Genomic DNA, 16,273 nt, shown 5'->3' on the forward strand with positions numbered 1-16,273 from the left:
GACCTAGTTTTTGATGGCATGTAACCCAGTTTCGAACTTGACCTAGATATCATCAAGGTGAACGTTCTGACCAATTTTCATGAAGATCTTGTGAAATATATGGCCTCTAGAGAGGTCACAAAGTTTTTCTATTTTTAGACCTACTGACCTAGTTTTTGAAGGCATGTGACCCAGTTTCGAACTTGACCTAGATATCATCAAGGTGAACATTCTGATGAATTTCCATGAAGATCTTGTGAAATATATGGCCTCTAGAGAGGTAGGGCTCTCATTGATTGGGTCTTAGGCGTATCGGCGATACCGATATATCAGAAGACAAATATCGACGATACATCGATATATTGATTATTAAGTTAGATTAACGACCTATTTGTTCATATGCATACTATATACCTTCCTGTAAATGCTATTTCTAGTTTTATTGCCTACTTTCCATATTTCTGTTTGATTGTGTTGTATTTGTAGTTATAAAATAAAAGAAATACATAAAAATCAATAACATCTTTCATTTTTATTTTGCCTTCACTCCTTTTTTTGCATTTATTCAAATTTACAATTTTGTGAACTTTAGTTGTTTTTTAGGGTCTGAGTGTTTATTTGGGTAGTTTTTTCTCTCTGTAAAATATCGATTTTTGAAAATGGGAATCGATAATCGATCGACAAAAAAATATCGTTGATACATCGATATCGTTTCTATCGATGACAGCCCTATAGAGAGGTCACAAGGTTTTTCTATTTTTAGACCTACTGACCTAGTTTTTGAAGGCACGTGACCCAGTTTCGAACTTGACCTAGATATCATCAAGGTGAACACTCTGACCAATTTTCATGAAGATCTTGAGAAATATATGGCCTCTAGAGAGGTCACAAGGTTTTTCTATTTTTAGACCTACTGACCTAGTTTTTGAAGGCACGTGATCCAGTTTCGAACTTGACCTAGATATCATCAAGATGAACATTCAGACCAACTTTCATAAAGATCCCATGAAAAATGTGACCTCTAGAGTGGTCACAAGCAAAAGTTTACGGACGGACGCACGGACGCACGCATGGACGGACGATGGACGACGGACACCGCACGATCACAAAAGCTCACCTTGTCACTTTGTGACAGGTGAGCTAAAAATACTAGTTCACTACTTAAGAGTATCTTTAACCTTTAGCCTGCTGGCAGCAAGTGATCCTGCCTTTGCGATCATGGTCTGCGCTGTTAGCTATTCAGTCTGTAAATTTTCACTGAAAACCCCTTCAAACAATAAATGGTACTGCCCAAATTGAATGATGGACCAGTCCATTTTAGAAAATTTAGCAGGGTAAAGGTTAAAATGCAACACTTACATTTTGCTATTGATGCTGGGAAAGGTCGGTTAAAAACTTGTTCCTGATCTGGTGTATTTGTCTTTGTCACCTCTGGAGATGAGCTTGGTGTCGGAGATGGCTTCGTGTCAGCAACAGACTGGTCTGCAGTAAAACAAAAACATGTGTCCCATCTCTTTTCATTCAATTAAAATACCATCAAAGTCTTAAAAGATATTTAACCCTGAACAGCAAGTATTTATTCGATCACTATAACCTACTGACGACAAGAAAACCTATTTTAAGGTAGAAATTGTTTTAATTTTCATAGTCAAGCCTAAAGCTTTATGGAAAACTGTAAAATCACCTGTTTTTGCAAGGCCAAAAGGTTTCAACATTTTAAATTGAAATAGGTTTGCAGAGTAAAATATTTATGAGTGATGGCCATCTTGAGAAACATAGATGACTATTCTTATAAACAGATGCACTTCAGCCAGTGTATTTTCACAAATATGGACATTTGAGTCACAAACATTTCTGGTTTTATGTCATTAATTGTAATCAATTATTTTGTTTTTTGTCACGTTCAATGTCACACCGACACAAAGTATGTCATATGTTGACTTTTCCAAGCTTTTGATGGTGGAAGAAGACCGCGAGTGCCTCTCTGAGCATTGTTTCAGGCATGAGTGGGCACCTGGGTAGAACCACCAACTTTCGTTTGCCAGCTGGATGGCTTCTTCATAAAGATCAAATGAAATTACCTTTGGTTGGTGTGACAGGATCAGGAGGTGTGTCAGCTGTTTCTTTTGCTTGATCTGTTTCTGCTGATGATGCAGTTGTGTCTTCTGTATTTATCTTTGTTTCTTCTTCCATGCTTTCCTCTGCTGCGGTAACTTTGTCAGTGTCTAGTGGTGTCTTTTCCTCTATGTCTGTCTTTGCTGCAGCAACATTGTCAGTGACCAGAACTTCTTTTTCAACATTAGTATCATTTGATTCTTTCTTTGTGGTGGCTAATTCACTGGTATCTACAAACACATAACAGGTCCAGCAATACAGTATATACCATACAAAACATCTAACAATTGACAAAATTGTTCTTGGTTTTAATACCTTTTTAACTGCTGGAAAACCTTACCATATTTTAACAAGAGGCTACTTTATACTGGTTCAACTGTAAACAGATGGATGATATGAAAGACGAAAAACACAGTTCAATATCCCACTTCATTACAGTGTAACAAATCTAAGATTTTACCTTTGTCTGAAGTTAGCTTTTTCTCATCTTCTGTGTTCATTTTAGTGTCAACTTCAGATACGGTAACATCTGTTACTTCCTCTTGTCCAGCTGTCTCTGTTTCTTCTTTCTCAGCTACACCCTCTATCATCACTTCAACTGTTTCTTTTGCTTTGTCTTCTGTATTTTTTAGAGGAAAAATAAATTAGATCAGTTATTATATGCTATTCTTACATACCTAACTGTATGTATGTGATCTACATCTTCAACACAATATCTTATATTCTATATAAAAGTATTCCTTAAAATAAAGTTAGACTGAAATTAGGTACAGGGCCATTTACTGAACTTTCTGCCAGACACCAAGTACTCATTGCAAACAACCAACACTGGAAAACACTAGTACACTGGAGAATAAGACACATCCTAGTGTGCACAGTCAACACTGATAACAACAGGCCCCATGTTCACAAAACATTTTTTGGTCTCTGTCGAGTTCCGAGATGGAACTGTTAAAAGCAAATTTTACAAGAACTTGGAGATAACATTCCAATTTTGATTGACAATCAATTCTAAAAAGTCATGTGAAAATAGTTATTAACTTACATTTAATTCTAAACATGCAATTTAGATATAAATGACAAAGTTTCATAATCAAACTCGGCTGAGAATGAACGTGTATCCAGTACCCTGGTGAATACTGCTCTAGCTAGAGTGGGAGCGGTGGTCTAGTGGTTCAGGTGTGGGCCACACAATCCAGGGGTAGTGGGTTCGAGCTCACTGTGGTCACAACAACGCCTTCTCATATCACACCAGTACTGGTCTTTCCAGGAAGCGGACTCGAGAGTGATTCAAATAAGCTTGAAGCTTTCATCACAATCCAGCTAAAATGAATTAGTATAAATTAAATAGCTAGAATGTTTTGTCTATACATTACCATGTACAGCTATTTCATCTTTAATCTCTAAATCAACTGTAATCCCTTCTTCTCCTTTATCTTCATTTGCAGGTGCTCCATTATCTCTCTTTTCTTCATCTCCCTGTGGTTCACTGCCTTCCTCGTTCTCTGTTTCTTTCGTTTTTTCACTATCAGCCGCTGCAGCTGTATCTGTAGTGTCAGTTAGAACTGATTCCTCAGTATCTGCTGGCTCACTGTCTGATGGTACATTCTCAGTACTTGCTTTTTTTGCAGTTGCTGATCTTCGACCTCGCCTCGCTGTTCCAGGCATGATGAATAAGTTACATAAACTGTAATAAAATTTCAAACTGAGTTTAACTGAATTTAGTATCAACTGGTTTCAGTCCAGTGATAGTGTTCTGATGCTTGAATGTCTTCAATCAAAATGAAAATACATAGATAACATTGAGTAATTGATATGGATTATATATGTGTGTTCACTGTTACAAATACATTTATTTTCCCTGACTGAATATACTTTCTTTGTTTCTAATGTTCTAATAATTGCTGAGTGAATACATAATTTTTCATGTTGTTAAGTACGGACAAATGGTGTTTAATATGATTACTGACATTTCTAAATACAGTTGAAACTCTGTATCTCAAACTCATTTATCTAAAAATTTTGGCAATCTCTAAGACATTTTCAAGTCCCATCCAAAAACTATTTGCACAAAATATGATTTTAAGTCGAATTTGGGTTATCTTGCAGTAACACAAGCAATCCCTTGGAATTCAAGAAACCGAGTTTCAACTGTATTTTATAGTAAGAATAAATTTGCTAATGCAAATTTCTGCTTCAGTGAGGGTTATTCTAATCAAGGCCCCAACTGGTACATATACCCTTAAAAGATTTTAACATCAGTTCCTTTTGTTTTCTTGTTTTGATGAATGAGATAACTTGTATTACTGATTAACACAACCAGTATGCAAAATATTTATCATTTTGTAATTTTTGCCTTTTTGATTCTGGTACAATGCGCACCTGGGGACCCTCATCTTTTAATAGTTTGCATCCTTTGTGAATTCTATGCATACAGGACAGAATGTAGACCAAAAATACTCATTGTACAGTTGTCTGAATAAACAGTATAGACTAGTTTAAATCAAAGAAGTTTAAAATACACAGAAGGCCACATTTAAACAAGAGATCACAGAGTGATCTTGACGCCCACCAATGTGCCATTTTTGAGTGTTCCAAATTTCAAGACTTCTTGACTAGCTCAAGGTCAAATTTCATTTCTGTACACAACACTGTGCATGTGGTCCAAATTCGAAAGCTGTAGCTTGAGAAATGTGAAAGTTGGTCACTAGGTCAATGTCAAGGTCAAAGTTTGTTTCGGTACACAATCCTATGCAAGTGGTCTAAATTTGAAGCCTGTACCTACAGAAATGTGAAAGTAGGTCACTAGGTCAATCTTAAGGTCAAAGTTCATTTCGGTACACAAAACTATGCAAGTGGTCCAAATTTGAAGGCTGTAGCTTGAGAAATGTAAAAGTAGGTCACTAGGTCAAAATCAAGGTCAAATTTTATTTCGGAATACAAAACTATGCATGTGGTCCAAATTTGAAGCCTGTACCTTCAAAAATGTGAAAGTAGGTCACTAGGTCAATGTAAAGGTCAAAGTTCATTTCGGTACACAAAACTAAGCATGTGGTCCAAATTTGAATGAATGAGTTGGGTTTTACGGCGAATCGACATAAAAAGGTCATATATCGCCGATGGTCCAAACTTGAAGCCTGTACCTTAAAAATGTGAAGGTAGGTCACTAGGTCAATATAAAGGTCAAAGTTCATTTCGGTACACAAAACTATGCAAAAGGTCCAAATTTGAAGGCTGTAGCTTGAGAAATGTAAAAGTAGGTCACTAGGTCAAAATCAAGGTCAAATTTTATTTCCGAATACAAAACTATGCATGTGGTCCAAATTTGAAGCCTGTACCTTCAAAAATGTGAAAGTAGGTCACTAGGTCGATGTGAAGGTCAAAGTTGTTTTCCATACAAAAAACTATGCAGGCGGTCCAAATTTGAAGGCTGTCGCTTGAGAAATGTGAAAGTAGGTCACTAGGTCAAAATCAATGTCAAATTTCATTTTGAAACACAGAACTATGCATATGGTCCAAATTTGACGCCTGTACCTTCAAAAATGTGAAAGTAGGTCACTAGGTCAAAATCAAGGTCAAAGTTTTTTCCAGTGCACAAAACTATGCATGTGGTCCAAATTTGAAGGCTGTAGCTACAGAAATGTGAAAGTAGGTCACTAGGTCAAAATCAAGGTCAACTCATGTCAAGGTTCATCTTGCCACTCAAAAATATACATGTGGTCCAAATTTGAATGTTGTAGTTATTGACAAGAACATTTTAAAAGCTTTTCCCTATATAAGTCTATATGAACCATGTGACCACGGGGGCGGGACCATTTTTGACCCTAGGGGGATAATTTGAACAAATTTGGTAGAGATCCACTAGATGATGCTACGTTACAAGTATCAAAGCCTTAGGCTTTGTGGTTTGGACAGGAAGATTTTCAAAGTTTTTCCTTATATAAGTCTATGCAAACCATATGACCCCCAGGGCGGGGCCATATTTGACCCTATGGGTATAATTTGAACAATCTTAATTGAAGACCACTAGATGATGTCACATACAAAATATCAAAGCCCTAGGCCCTGTGATTTTGGACAAGAGGTTATTCAAAGTTTTTCCCTATATAAGTCTATTGACCCCCAGGGCGGGGCCATATTTGATCCCCAGAGAAATAATTTGAATCATCTTGGTAGAGAACCACTAGATGATGCTTCAAACCAAATATCAAAGCCCTAGGCTCTGTGGTTTTGGACAAGAAGGTTTTCAAAGTTTTTCCCTATATAAATCTATGTAAAATACAGAAATAAACAAAGGGCCATAACTCACTCATAAATTGTTGAACCAGTCTGATTTTCAGGGGGACACAACTAGGGTACCAATACATCATTCTGACAAAGTTTGGTCAAAATCCCCCTAGTAGTTTCTGAGGAGATGCGATAACGAGAAATTGTTAACGGACGGACGGACGGAGGGAATGACGGACGGACGGACCACGGACGCAGAGTGATTTTAATAGCCCACCATCTGATGATGGTGGGCTAAAAAGTCATTGTTTGCTGTCTCCCGACCCTACTTTTTAAAGTTGGGTAGGTAGGCAAGTAAATCTTTTTTTTTTTGGGGTGGGGGGGGGGGGGCGGGGGGTGGTGATTATACTTTCACCACAAGATAGAATATTATGATCGTTTCTCACAGAATATTTTCTTCTGTAAAAATAAGACAAACCTGTATCTGTTGTATAAAAGGATGAAATTAAATAATACAATTTAAACTGTCTTACTTATTATTTAGCTTACTTGAAATATATGCAAACAAACATAGTTTTAAATTTGGCCGAATGGCAACAAGAGATAATCTCGCATAAGCTCATGTTAGCGCATTATCTTATTGAAGACCCTATGGGTATAATTTGAACAATCTTAATTGAAGACCACTAGATGATGTCACATACAAAATATCAAAGCCCTAGGCCCTGTGATTTTGGACAAGAGGTTATTCAAAGTTTTTCCCTATATAAGTCTATATAAACCATGTGACCCCCAGGGCGGGGCCATATTTGATCCCCAGAGAAATAATTTGAATCATCTTGGTAGAGAACCACTAGATGATGCTTCAAACCAAATATCAAAGCCCTAGGCTCTGTGGTTTTGGACAAGAAGGTTTTCAAAGTTTTTCCCTATATAAATCTATGTAAAATACAGAAATAAACAAAGGGCCATAACTCACTCATAAATTGTTGAACCAGTCTGATTTTCAGGGGGACACAACTAGGGTACCAATACATCATTCTGACAAAGTTTGGTCAAAATCCCCCTAGTAGTTTCTGAGGAGATGCGATAACGAGAAATTGTTAACGGACGGACGGACGGAGGGAATGACGGACGGACGGACCACGGACGCAGAGTGATTTTAATAGCCCACCATCTGATGATGGTGGGCTAAAAAGTCATTGTTTGCTGTCTCCCGACCCTACTTTTTAAAGTTGGGTAGGTAGGCAAGTAAATCTTTTTTTTTTTGGGGGGGGGGGGGGGGGGGGGGGGGGGGTGATTATACTTTCACCACAAGATAGAATATTATGATCGTTTCTCACAGAATATTTTCTTCTGTAAAAATAAGACAAACCTGTATCTGTTGTATAAAAGGATGAAATTAAATAATACAATTTAAACTGTCTTACTTATTATTTAGCTTACTTGAAATATATGCAGCACATCATATCGCAACTTAAAAGAAAAAAAATTACCTGCATTTTTGACCAATAAAAAATTCTGAGGCGCAGCATTTAGAGCGGGTAGGTAGGGAGACAGCAAACAAACATATTTTTAAATTTGGCCGAATGGCAACAAGAGATAATCTCGCATAAGCTCATGTTAGCGCATTATCTTATTGAAGACCCTATGGGTATAATTTGAACAATCTTAATTGAAGACCACTAGATGATGTCACTTTTTTGATGTACTTTTTAAAGTTGGGTAGGTAGGCAAGTAAATCTTTTTTTTGGGGGGGTGGGGGGGGGGGGGGGGGGGGGGGGGGGTGGTGATTATACTTTCACCACAAGATAGAATATTATGATCAATTATGATCATTTCTCACAGAATATTTTCTTCTGTAAAAATAAGACAAACCTGTATCTGTTGTATAAAAGGATGAAATTAAATAATACAATTTAAACTGTCTTACTTATTATTTAGCTTACTTGAAATATATGCAGCACGTCATATCGCAACTTAAAAGAAAAAAAATTACCTGCATTTTTGACCAATAAAAAATTCTGAGGCGCAGCATTTAGAGCGGGTAGGTAGGGAGACAGCAAACAAACATATTTTTAAATTTGGCCGAATGGCAACAAGAGATAATCTCGCATAAGCTCATGTTAGCGAATTATCTTATCAAAGCGTTTGCCGACTTGATCAGTTGTGATCAAATCAACAGACGCTTAATTTAAAGTATTGCACTGGAAATACAGTCAGTGCGTAATAAACCGACTCGGGTCCAATTTCCAAACAACGACTTGATTTCTCAGACTTCCAATCATAAATTCATTCCTTCCCAGTGTAGAAAATTCTAATAACATAAATAAAACACCATTATCATTATAAACAATCTGTAAGAAAGTTTTTCACAACACAAAATTTTAGCCTTCTGGTGTCTGTTTCATACACTGGTAAACATACATGCCATATCTCCCGCCAGGAGGATTTTTCTCCCGTATTTTCAGTATATCTCCCGGTCTCCCGCCGGGACATGAAAACCTCCTGTAAAAAAATAAATTCAGAAAAAAAGTCCTCTGTCGAAAAATCGTATCTCGGACCCAATGTAGACCTTAAGAAAATACTTGAAATTCAATATCGAGTAGCCCGGAAATACACTTCAAACATAATTTTCATAGTTGTCTATAATCCCTAGCTTGTTTATCGAGAGATACACGCCTGAGGCATTAATTATCTTACCACCTACTGTCACCATCTGCAAACAATTAACCATTTAATCTTACCCGTAGACAATTGTAAACATGTGCATGCGAGATTTTAGACTGATTCAATAACATCAAAGCCACTGATCCGTAATTTTTCAAAACAATATGTAAACCAGTCTTAAAATTACGTCATTTTATCGCCACCTGCCAAAGTGTACTTTCGTTTTCGCTGACCTTAATATTTATCGGGAAACACTCGTTTCCCGTATTTATCGAGCCATCAGAGGATGAGACAGGTTAGTGCTAACACTGAGTTTATGTTTCTCAATTTAAATACTTGCACAACATGCAGAAAATCGACAACAATTTCACAAAATTGGCGAGTTAATGTCACACTACACAGAATTTCGGACAAACATGAATTCGGATAAGTGAATTTTATGAAATAAATTGCAATTCATATTGCCCGAATAATTGACTGCCATTCCTTTGTGATATTGTCACGTTGCAATAATTAACGGGAAAACAATTCCCAGGTTAAATACATGTAAAGAAATGACTGCCCTTAAAAGACTGTTTTGACATGATATCTCCGCAATCTTTTGAGTATTGTATGCTTAAACATGTCAAAAAGATCACTCTCCCCAGATGCAGAAGCATCAACACATAAAGCAAAAACAAAGTTCCTGGTTCAATCTTTCATGGAATTCTGAATTTACTTGGATTAAGTTATAATCATGCATTCTGTACACAACTGTTGGCTCCACTCATCAATTCAATGTAAAAAAACTTGATGATTTTTTTCATGGAAACAGCTATTTAGCGCGTAAAAAGTGAGCAAATAAAAGTCTCCCTTATTTTTACCCAAATCTCCCTTAAAAAAAGCCCTGCTGAGGCAAAACTCCCTTATTGACCGTCTGAAAATTATAATATGGCATGTATGGGTAAAATGAGATCTCATTCAGTTGCCACGTGATGTTGGCGAGATTTGCTCTATATGCCTTTCAAGTTGCCGATCTATTTATTTTTATATTGATCAGGTCGGCATGACGTCACATCCGGAGCAGTCGATTATGCAAATTACCTTGGAGGTGAAAGCAGGACCTCGCAATTCGTAACGAATGAACTAGCGATGTGGGTTGTAATGTCTTTATTTTCAAATAAAACAAATCAAGAGTCATCTTTTTTATTATCTGCAGTCCTTACGCTATGGTACAATCTATATATTTTTCAAAAAAATGTAGGGTTTTGTGATAATTGATTTTGTGGCATTTTAAAACGGTCTGGAAAAAGTGACAGATTATGTATTGTCAGCTCTTCGGCGCTACAGAACAGTTATAATTAACACAAGTTCTCAAGCTTATTCAACATTTTCTCAGTTTGCATATATACATATTAAAATAAACTAAATATCTGAGAACATAACATTTTTTATTCAACTTCTTTGCTTAAAATCGTAGCAGTTGTTTCTTTCATCTTTCAGAGAATCTTTCAAATGCTTGAAAAAGATTTTTTGTTTGTTTGTTTTCTCAAGAAAGAACAGATCAAATAAATAAGCAAATTAATTTTCTGATTTTTTTTATGTCTTTTTAAAATAAGCTGATTTTCTAAATGTTTTAATGCTCTGAAATAATTATATTGTTGCCATTTTCTGAAATGTACTTTGTGCGATTTATTTTATTTAGTTTATGTAAAATGCTATAATTAAGTATGAAAGTCACTTAAATAAAGTTTAAAAGTTATACTTTATTCTATATGTAAACTTATTGCAGTCATTTTTTTTTTCTTTATTTTTTCTTTCTTTATTTTTTTTTTTTTTTTTTTGAAGAAATGTACTTCCGGCCAAAAATTAGTTTGGTGAATTGATTTTAAAATTTCAAATGAACTATAAGCTCCGGCCTGTGTATTGATTAAGGTTTTTTATGTTGTAGCTCAATTAATCCCTTTGTCAGTTGACACGCAAATAACAATAATGTGCATCTTCCAAATATCATAAGACCCTGAAGGCATACATCAAACGGATGACAGGAAATTACCATAAGGCCCCGAAGGGGTACATCAGAGGGATAAAACAAACAGGAAATCAATCTATTAATGATAGTCATTAGGAACTGATCAAAACTGATTTTCAATAATATACCACATACTGATTGGTTTCCATAGTGATTTATGACTTATAACTGGAATGAATGCTTTAATTTTGTGGTATGTGGAAGCAGTCAATTGTGGCAGTCTAACAATTAACAAAAAATATGGATATTGAAAACTACAAGATATGACTAAAATTATTCTAGACAAAGCGTGCAAATTATCGTTCACAGTTTTAAATAACTGACAATTTAATACAAAACAGAGTTCAGTATTTTTCATTATTTTCGTAAATGGAAGTCATCAATTTATTAATACGTCCTGGCTTTTCGTAGAAAAGAAACTAGCATGCAGTTATTATATATATCATTTTATCTCCACGTGTAACACAGTAGCTCTAGATGTCCTATTACATTAAAAACAATTGTAACATGTAAAAAAACACCTTTGTGTAATACATGCAGTTAAAGATCTTTTATTGTGATCCTGATACGCTTCGAGGGAGAAAAAATCCCTTCTCCAGTATTTACGTATAGTATAATGTACTATTAAGCTTTAAATTATGACACCTCTCATTAAATCTCATACGAATCAGAATTTAGGTAAGAGGTGTTGATTTAATTAAATTTGGCGTGACTGAATCACTTTTGACACCACAGTATAAGCTATCTGGCTTTCAGAACTATTTTAATAGCAGGCTACAAAATAGCACGAGAAAAGTGTAACGAATGGAGAAACCTAATTTAGATGAGCTAGATTTTCTGTTTTATTTATTTTTAAAAGACCTCCAATTTTTTTTAATTATAATTTTCATCCAGTCCGTCACAAATATGAGACCTTGCAGCTTACACGGATCAATGATGAATATCACGTCTGAAACCTAAAAAAGAAATATTTCTTTCTCGAGAGTGATGTCTGGAACATCATGCTATATTATAAATTCACTGACTTATTTATATTGCCTAAAATTTTACTTTAAGCAAAGAAAAACAACCAGCACTAGTGAAACATTAAACGCTTTTCAATTACAATTTAGCGTTTGCTGTCACCTCCGCTTGTTGCTATGCAACGCGATACGCTGAAGTGCCCGGATATCCGACCTGATCAATAGCTATTTGTTTCAATATATAGAGACCTGAAGTGTGGCAATAATTAAACTTTGGTTGCAGTTCATGTTACTTATTTGTACTGATGCAGGAATCAGCGCTTATTTTGAACTGGTACAAACATTTGCTTCACAGAAACTTTGGTCGCTTTTTCATTAAATTATGTTATCAGTGATACATGTTCAGATTTTGATATGGTGTGCTAATATGGAAAAATATGTGTATCAACTGTGAAGAAAAAATCTGCTGCTCCGAATAATTTCCGCCTTAATATTACTGCCCAGAAGGCACACTGTACTTAGTCCCTGCGTTTACTTATTTAGTCCGATAACTAAACTAGAAATTTAGTATCCGAAATAGCGAAATCCGAAAAATGAAGATTCACACTGTTTGGATTTCCTAGATTAGTAAAACTATTTTCAAGAGGGTTCATAAGGAAAACAATTATCGGCAGTATTAATACAAAACAGCTGTTTTACCTTGAAAGAAAATGTGTAATAGTCCCACAAGAGTTAAAATAAACAGCAATTCCTCGCCGCACAAAAATCCGACGAATCAATATGGATGACCTCCCTTGGGAATCGCTAAAAGCTCGTATACGACTTTTTCGGGACCCTAGTTGGGGTCGGGGAATCGTCCGTAACCGCTAAAATAACACTTTGATTTTTGTCAAACAAATGATGTGCTTGAAATACTTACATGTCGTACGTAAACTAAACTAGTAGTTTACTGAATCCCGCATATGCTACACTTATTAATTTGCAATTTTGAATTGGTGAACTGAACTCCGATTTTTATCATCGAATACTAGTGAACAAGAGACCAGTTATGATCAGAAATTGATTGTTGGGAGTATCTCCGTAGATGTAGATGTATATGAGACATCACTTTCGTTTTATCTTATATAGAGAGAATGTCAGAAATTCCATGACCAATAATATTTTACAGACTATTTTCAAATAAGAACAACGATACACATGTACATATAGGCTACATGTATTTATTTTCTGAAGGCACAAGAACATTAAGAGAAAGGTGTCAATATTAAGCAGAATCTATGTACATGAATATTTTACTAGTATCTAAAGAAGTTAAAACACTATACCTAATGCTGCAAAAAATTAAAGATGGTCATATGGCACGGCAGTGCTAGGTATCGGTCATCATGTTTTAATAAAAAAAATCTGCTTTTAGTAAAATCATGGTCACTCATTTTTGAAAGGATAATTATTCTTATATAGAAAGTCATTTCCTTGTATAAATATTGCATGTTACCCATTCATTTTGTGTACGGTAAAATACATTCAGGTAAAATAAAAACAGGCTCGAGTGTACAATGTCAACTGATTGTTGTGTTGTTTGTATCGCTGAACATTATACTCGTATCCTATGGTTTCTGTAATTAATATTTTGGTCTGCATTTTAAAATCTTTAAAAATAGTTTTCAATTAATCATTATAAGCGCTTGTCAATGACATGAAAAAACATGTATCGCCAGTTTTTTTAACATCTACAAAGAGAGTCTTCAGTCGCAGATTCAGTGTTACTATAATTTTCTTGTCCTTTTGTTGTCATAGCATATATTTATGTATGTATATAACAATGTCAAACCAGTTAAGATAGCCTCACTCTTAGTCGTACTCTTATAAATTCAACAAAACAAAGCATCTGTATAATACAAATCCGCTAAGGTGGGTGGCTAAAGGCGTGATGGATGTTGGACATTTCAATACCGTTCGTGAAAAAAAAAACTGAATCAAACTGAGTCTACCATTAGTTTGCTTGGTTGCAATCTGTAACATTCAAAGGATATTCTTGTAGATTTTAGTTTAACTTAATGGCTGCTAATCTGTTGCAAGTCGACGTCGGCTGCGTTCTTTGATTGCACATTACATGGCTTCCCGTTGGACTTTTTGTCTTTGTTTTTATTGTACATGGATGTGAAGCAGATCGCAAGTGCAGAAAATGTGATTTTTCTTAGGAAATATGTTTTCCTTTTCCTGCAGTCTGGTTTTCTTTTTCGATGTCGAAGCGTTTTTGATCGGATGGTCTTAAGATTTAAAAGTAGTACCCGATTATGCCTCCGTCGTCTGTCTTTAGAGTGTTTTCAAAACTAATCTGGCCTACCATCAGAACACGGTAAGACAGGTAGAAATGACATATAGAGACAACGTGTTGTGAATATAACCTTATTTTGTTGGTAGAGGCTCAAGGCACTTCTGCAGAATCCAATGTTGGTTGTTGTGGAGGTGGGGATTGTAAAATGAAGACGTATAAATGCCATAGTCGTGGTTTCTGTTGTAGCGTTTCTCAAATGAAATTACAGCAAATCCAGTATGTTGTTCATTTTCTTGGTTATGATGCTTTTGTGCTTAACTCCAGCCTCCTAGATATTTTTGACGATGCTATCAACTTCTAGATATAGCTTCTTTGAAGAGCTTATGTAAATACTACTTGTAACTTGTTAAACGCTACATTTCCATGAGTGGAAATTAATGCCCATTTTCTTCTCCTAAAAGGGTAATTTCATGCCAGACCTCTTCTCCTAAAAGAGCGATATGTCAATGTCTTCAGGTAGAAATGGTGACAAGGTACAACTGAGATTATTTCAGCCCTTTACGGGACCTCTTACAAACAAAACGGACACAAAAACGCCGGCGTAATAGCTTCCTCTACAATAACAGTACCTTACGGCTCTACTTCAGATATATTCTGACCTCCTACTCGTCTGTTCGTCCATAATGGTAACTGTTCATTTTAATACAAAAACTGTCTAAAGGAAACTGCTTTTGAAACAAGTTCTGACTAATAACAGTTTTACTTGACCATTTTAGTCCCTTCCACATAATACTAGACTGCAGTTATGAACGAATGGCCATTTCATGTCAGATATTGAAAGCCCGCTGTACAGAACTTGAGAAATCTACAGATAGTACCTAAAATTTTGATATTCAATGTAAATGACAGCTTAGTACATCAATGTACTAAATATGTATTTCTTATAGAAACAGGAAATTTTGAAATTTAAGATCATGGCCATCAGTGAGTGGGCAACTCCCGTATTGACTGGGATTTCCCAATTTTTAATCTGCGTTAACTCAGGTCTCCTTATATAAATATATTCAGTAGTGTATGCCAACTCCGATTGAAACACTAAAGAGCATGTATTGAAGATTCCGTGGTCTCGGTCAATTCAAACTTTAAAAGCAGTCTTAAATTCATAAAATTGAAAGACGACATAATGGTCTTCAAGATACTGAAATCTTGCCAAATATTAACCCCCAGGGAAGTTATCATTTTTTTATTATAAACATGCACAGCACTTTACCATCAATATTTTCCCTCTCATGAATGCACTCAAAGCAGCTGCTCGTATGTTATGGATGAGATTTATGCAAGTTGTAAACCGTTACATATTTCTGGAATTACTCGCTTCGCTTAAATTGCTGGGTGAATAGATGTATGCGAATAGATATATGCAGTATCTGCAAATAATATGACTTCCAAAGTATTCACATTCATTAGGTACGATTAGAAATGAATACAGTGAAATAGACTCAAAGGCGGCATTTAACTTTGAACCTACTATTTCGCGCAAAATCGATCTTGAAAGAGATCAAATAGGTGCAAAAAAGATAAGCCTGGTTCAGGAGCACTACAATGAATATAGCGAGATAAACCAAGTGACATAACTCTGGGCTTACTTTTCGAACAGATAAACATTCGGAGTAACTATGGATACGATTGTAAGTTTGGTGCTAAAAAGACGGTGCCAAGTGTTCACATTACATTTTATTCAAAGTACCCAGAAAGTCAACCAGACATACAATATGAACAATAAGCTTGGTACTGCTCACCCTTTAGTTTCATTAAAACGGTATAAGCAATATAGTCCCCAAAAACTCCTTTTAGGGGCCACAACTCTGTGAAGAAATATCATTTAACAGGGAAGTGTTAATGTAAATGGCCGCTGTACTGATCATTTCTACATTTTCTGCAAGTTTCAAAGTTTTGTGACAGATGGACAGACTAACAGCATAAATCAATATGTCTTCTAATATACTGGGCTACAGAATACAAAAGACAGAG

The 16,273-nt window shown here is 35.6% G+C and overlaps 1 protein-coding gene across 1 annotated transcript in view; it reads right to left on the reverse strand.

Annotated features, from left to right (window-relative positions):
• Window positions 1–12,820, reverse strand: part of LOC123564120 (uncharacterized) — a 35,220-nt gene extending 22,400 nt beyond the window's left edge. Inside the window, exons 1-5 of the mRNA XM_053526132.1 lie at window positions 12,664–12,820; window positions 3,471–3,781; window positions 2,555–2,713; window positions 2,061–2,324; window positions 1,339–1,461 (exon numbers count right to left, since the gene is read on the reverse strand). Coding sequence (XP_053382107.1) covers window positions 1,339–1,461; window positions 2,061–2,324; window positions 2,555–2,713; window positions 3,471–3,762 — 838 coding nt within the window. The 5' untranslated portion in view covers window positions 3,763–3,781; window positions 12,664–12,820. The remainder of the gene's footprint in view (window positions 1–1,338; window positions 1,462–2,060; window positions 2,325–2,554; window positions 2,714–3,470; window positions 3,782–12,663) is intronic.
• Between the last annotated feature and the right edge of the window lie 3,453 nt (window positions 12,821–16,273).

This window comes from Mercenaria mercenaria, chromosome 2, assembly GCF_021730395.1.
Source record: "Mercenaria mercenaria strain notata chromosome 2, MADL_Memer_1, whole genome shotgun sequence".
Taxonomy (NCBI): Eukaryota; Metazoa; Mollusca; class Bivalvia; order Venerida; family Veneridae; genus Mercenaria; species Mercenaria mercenaria.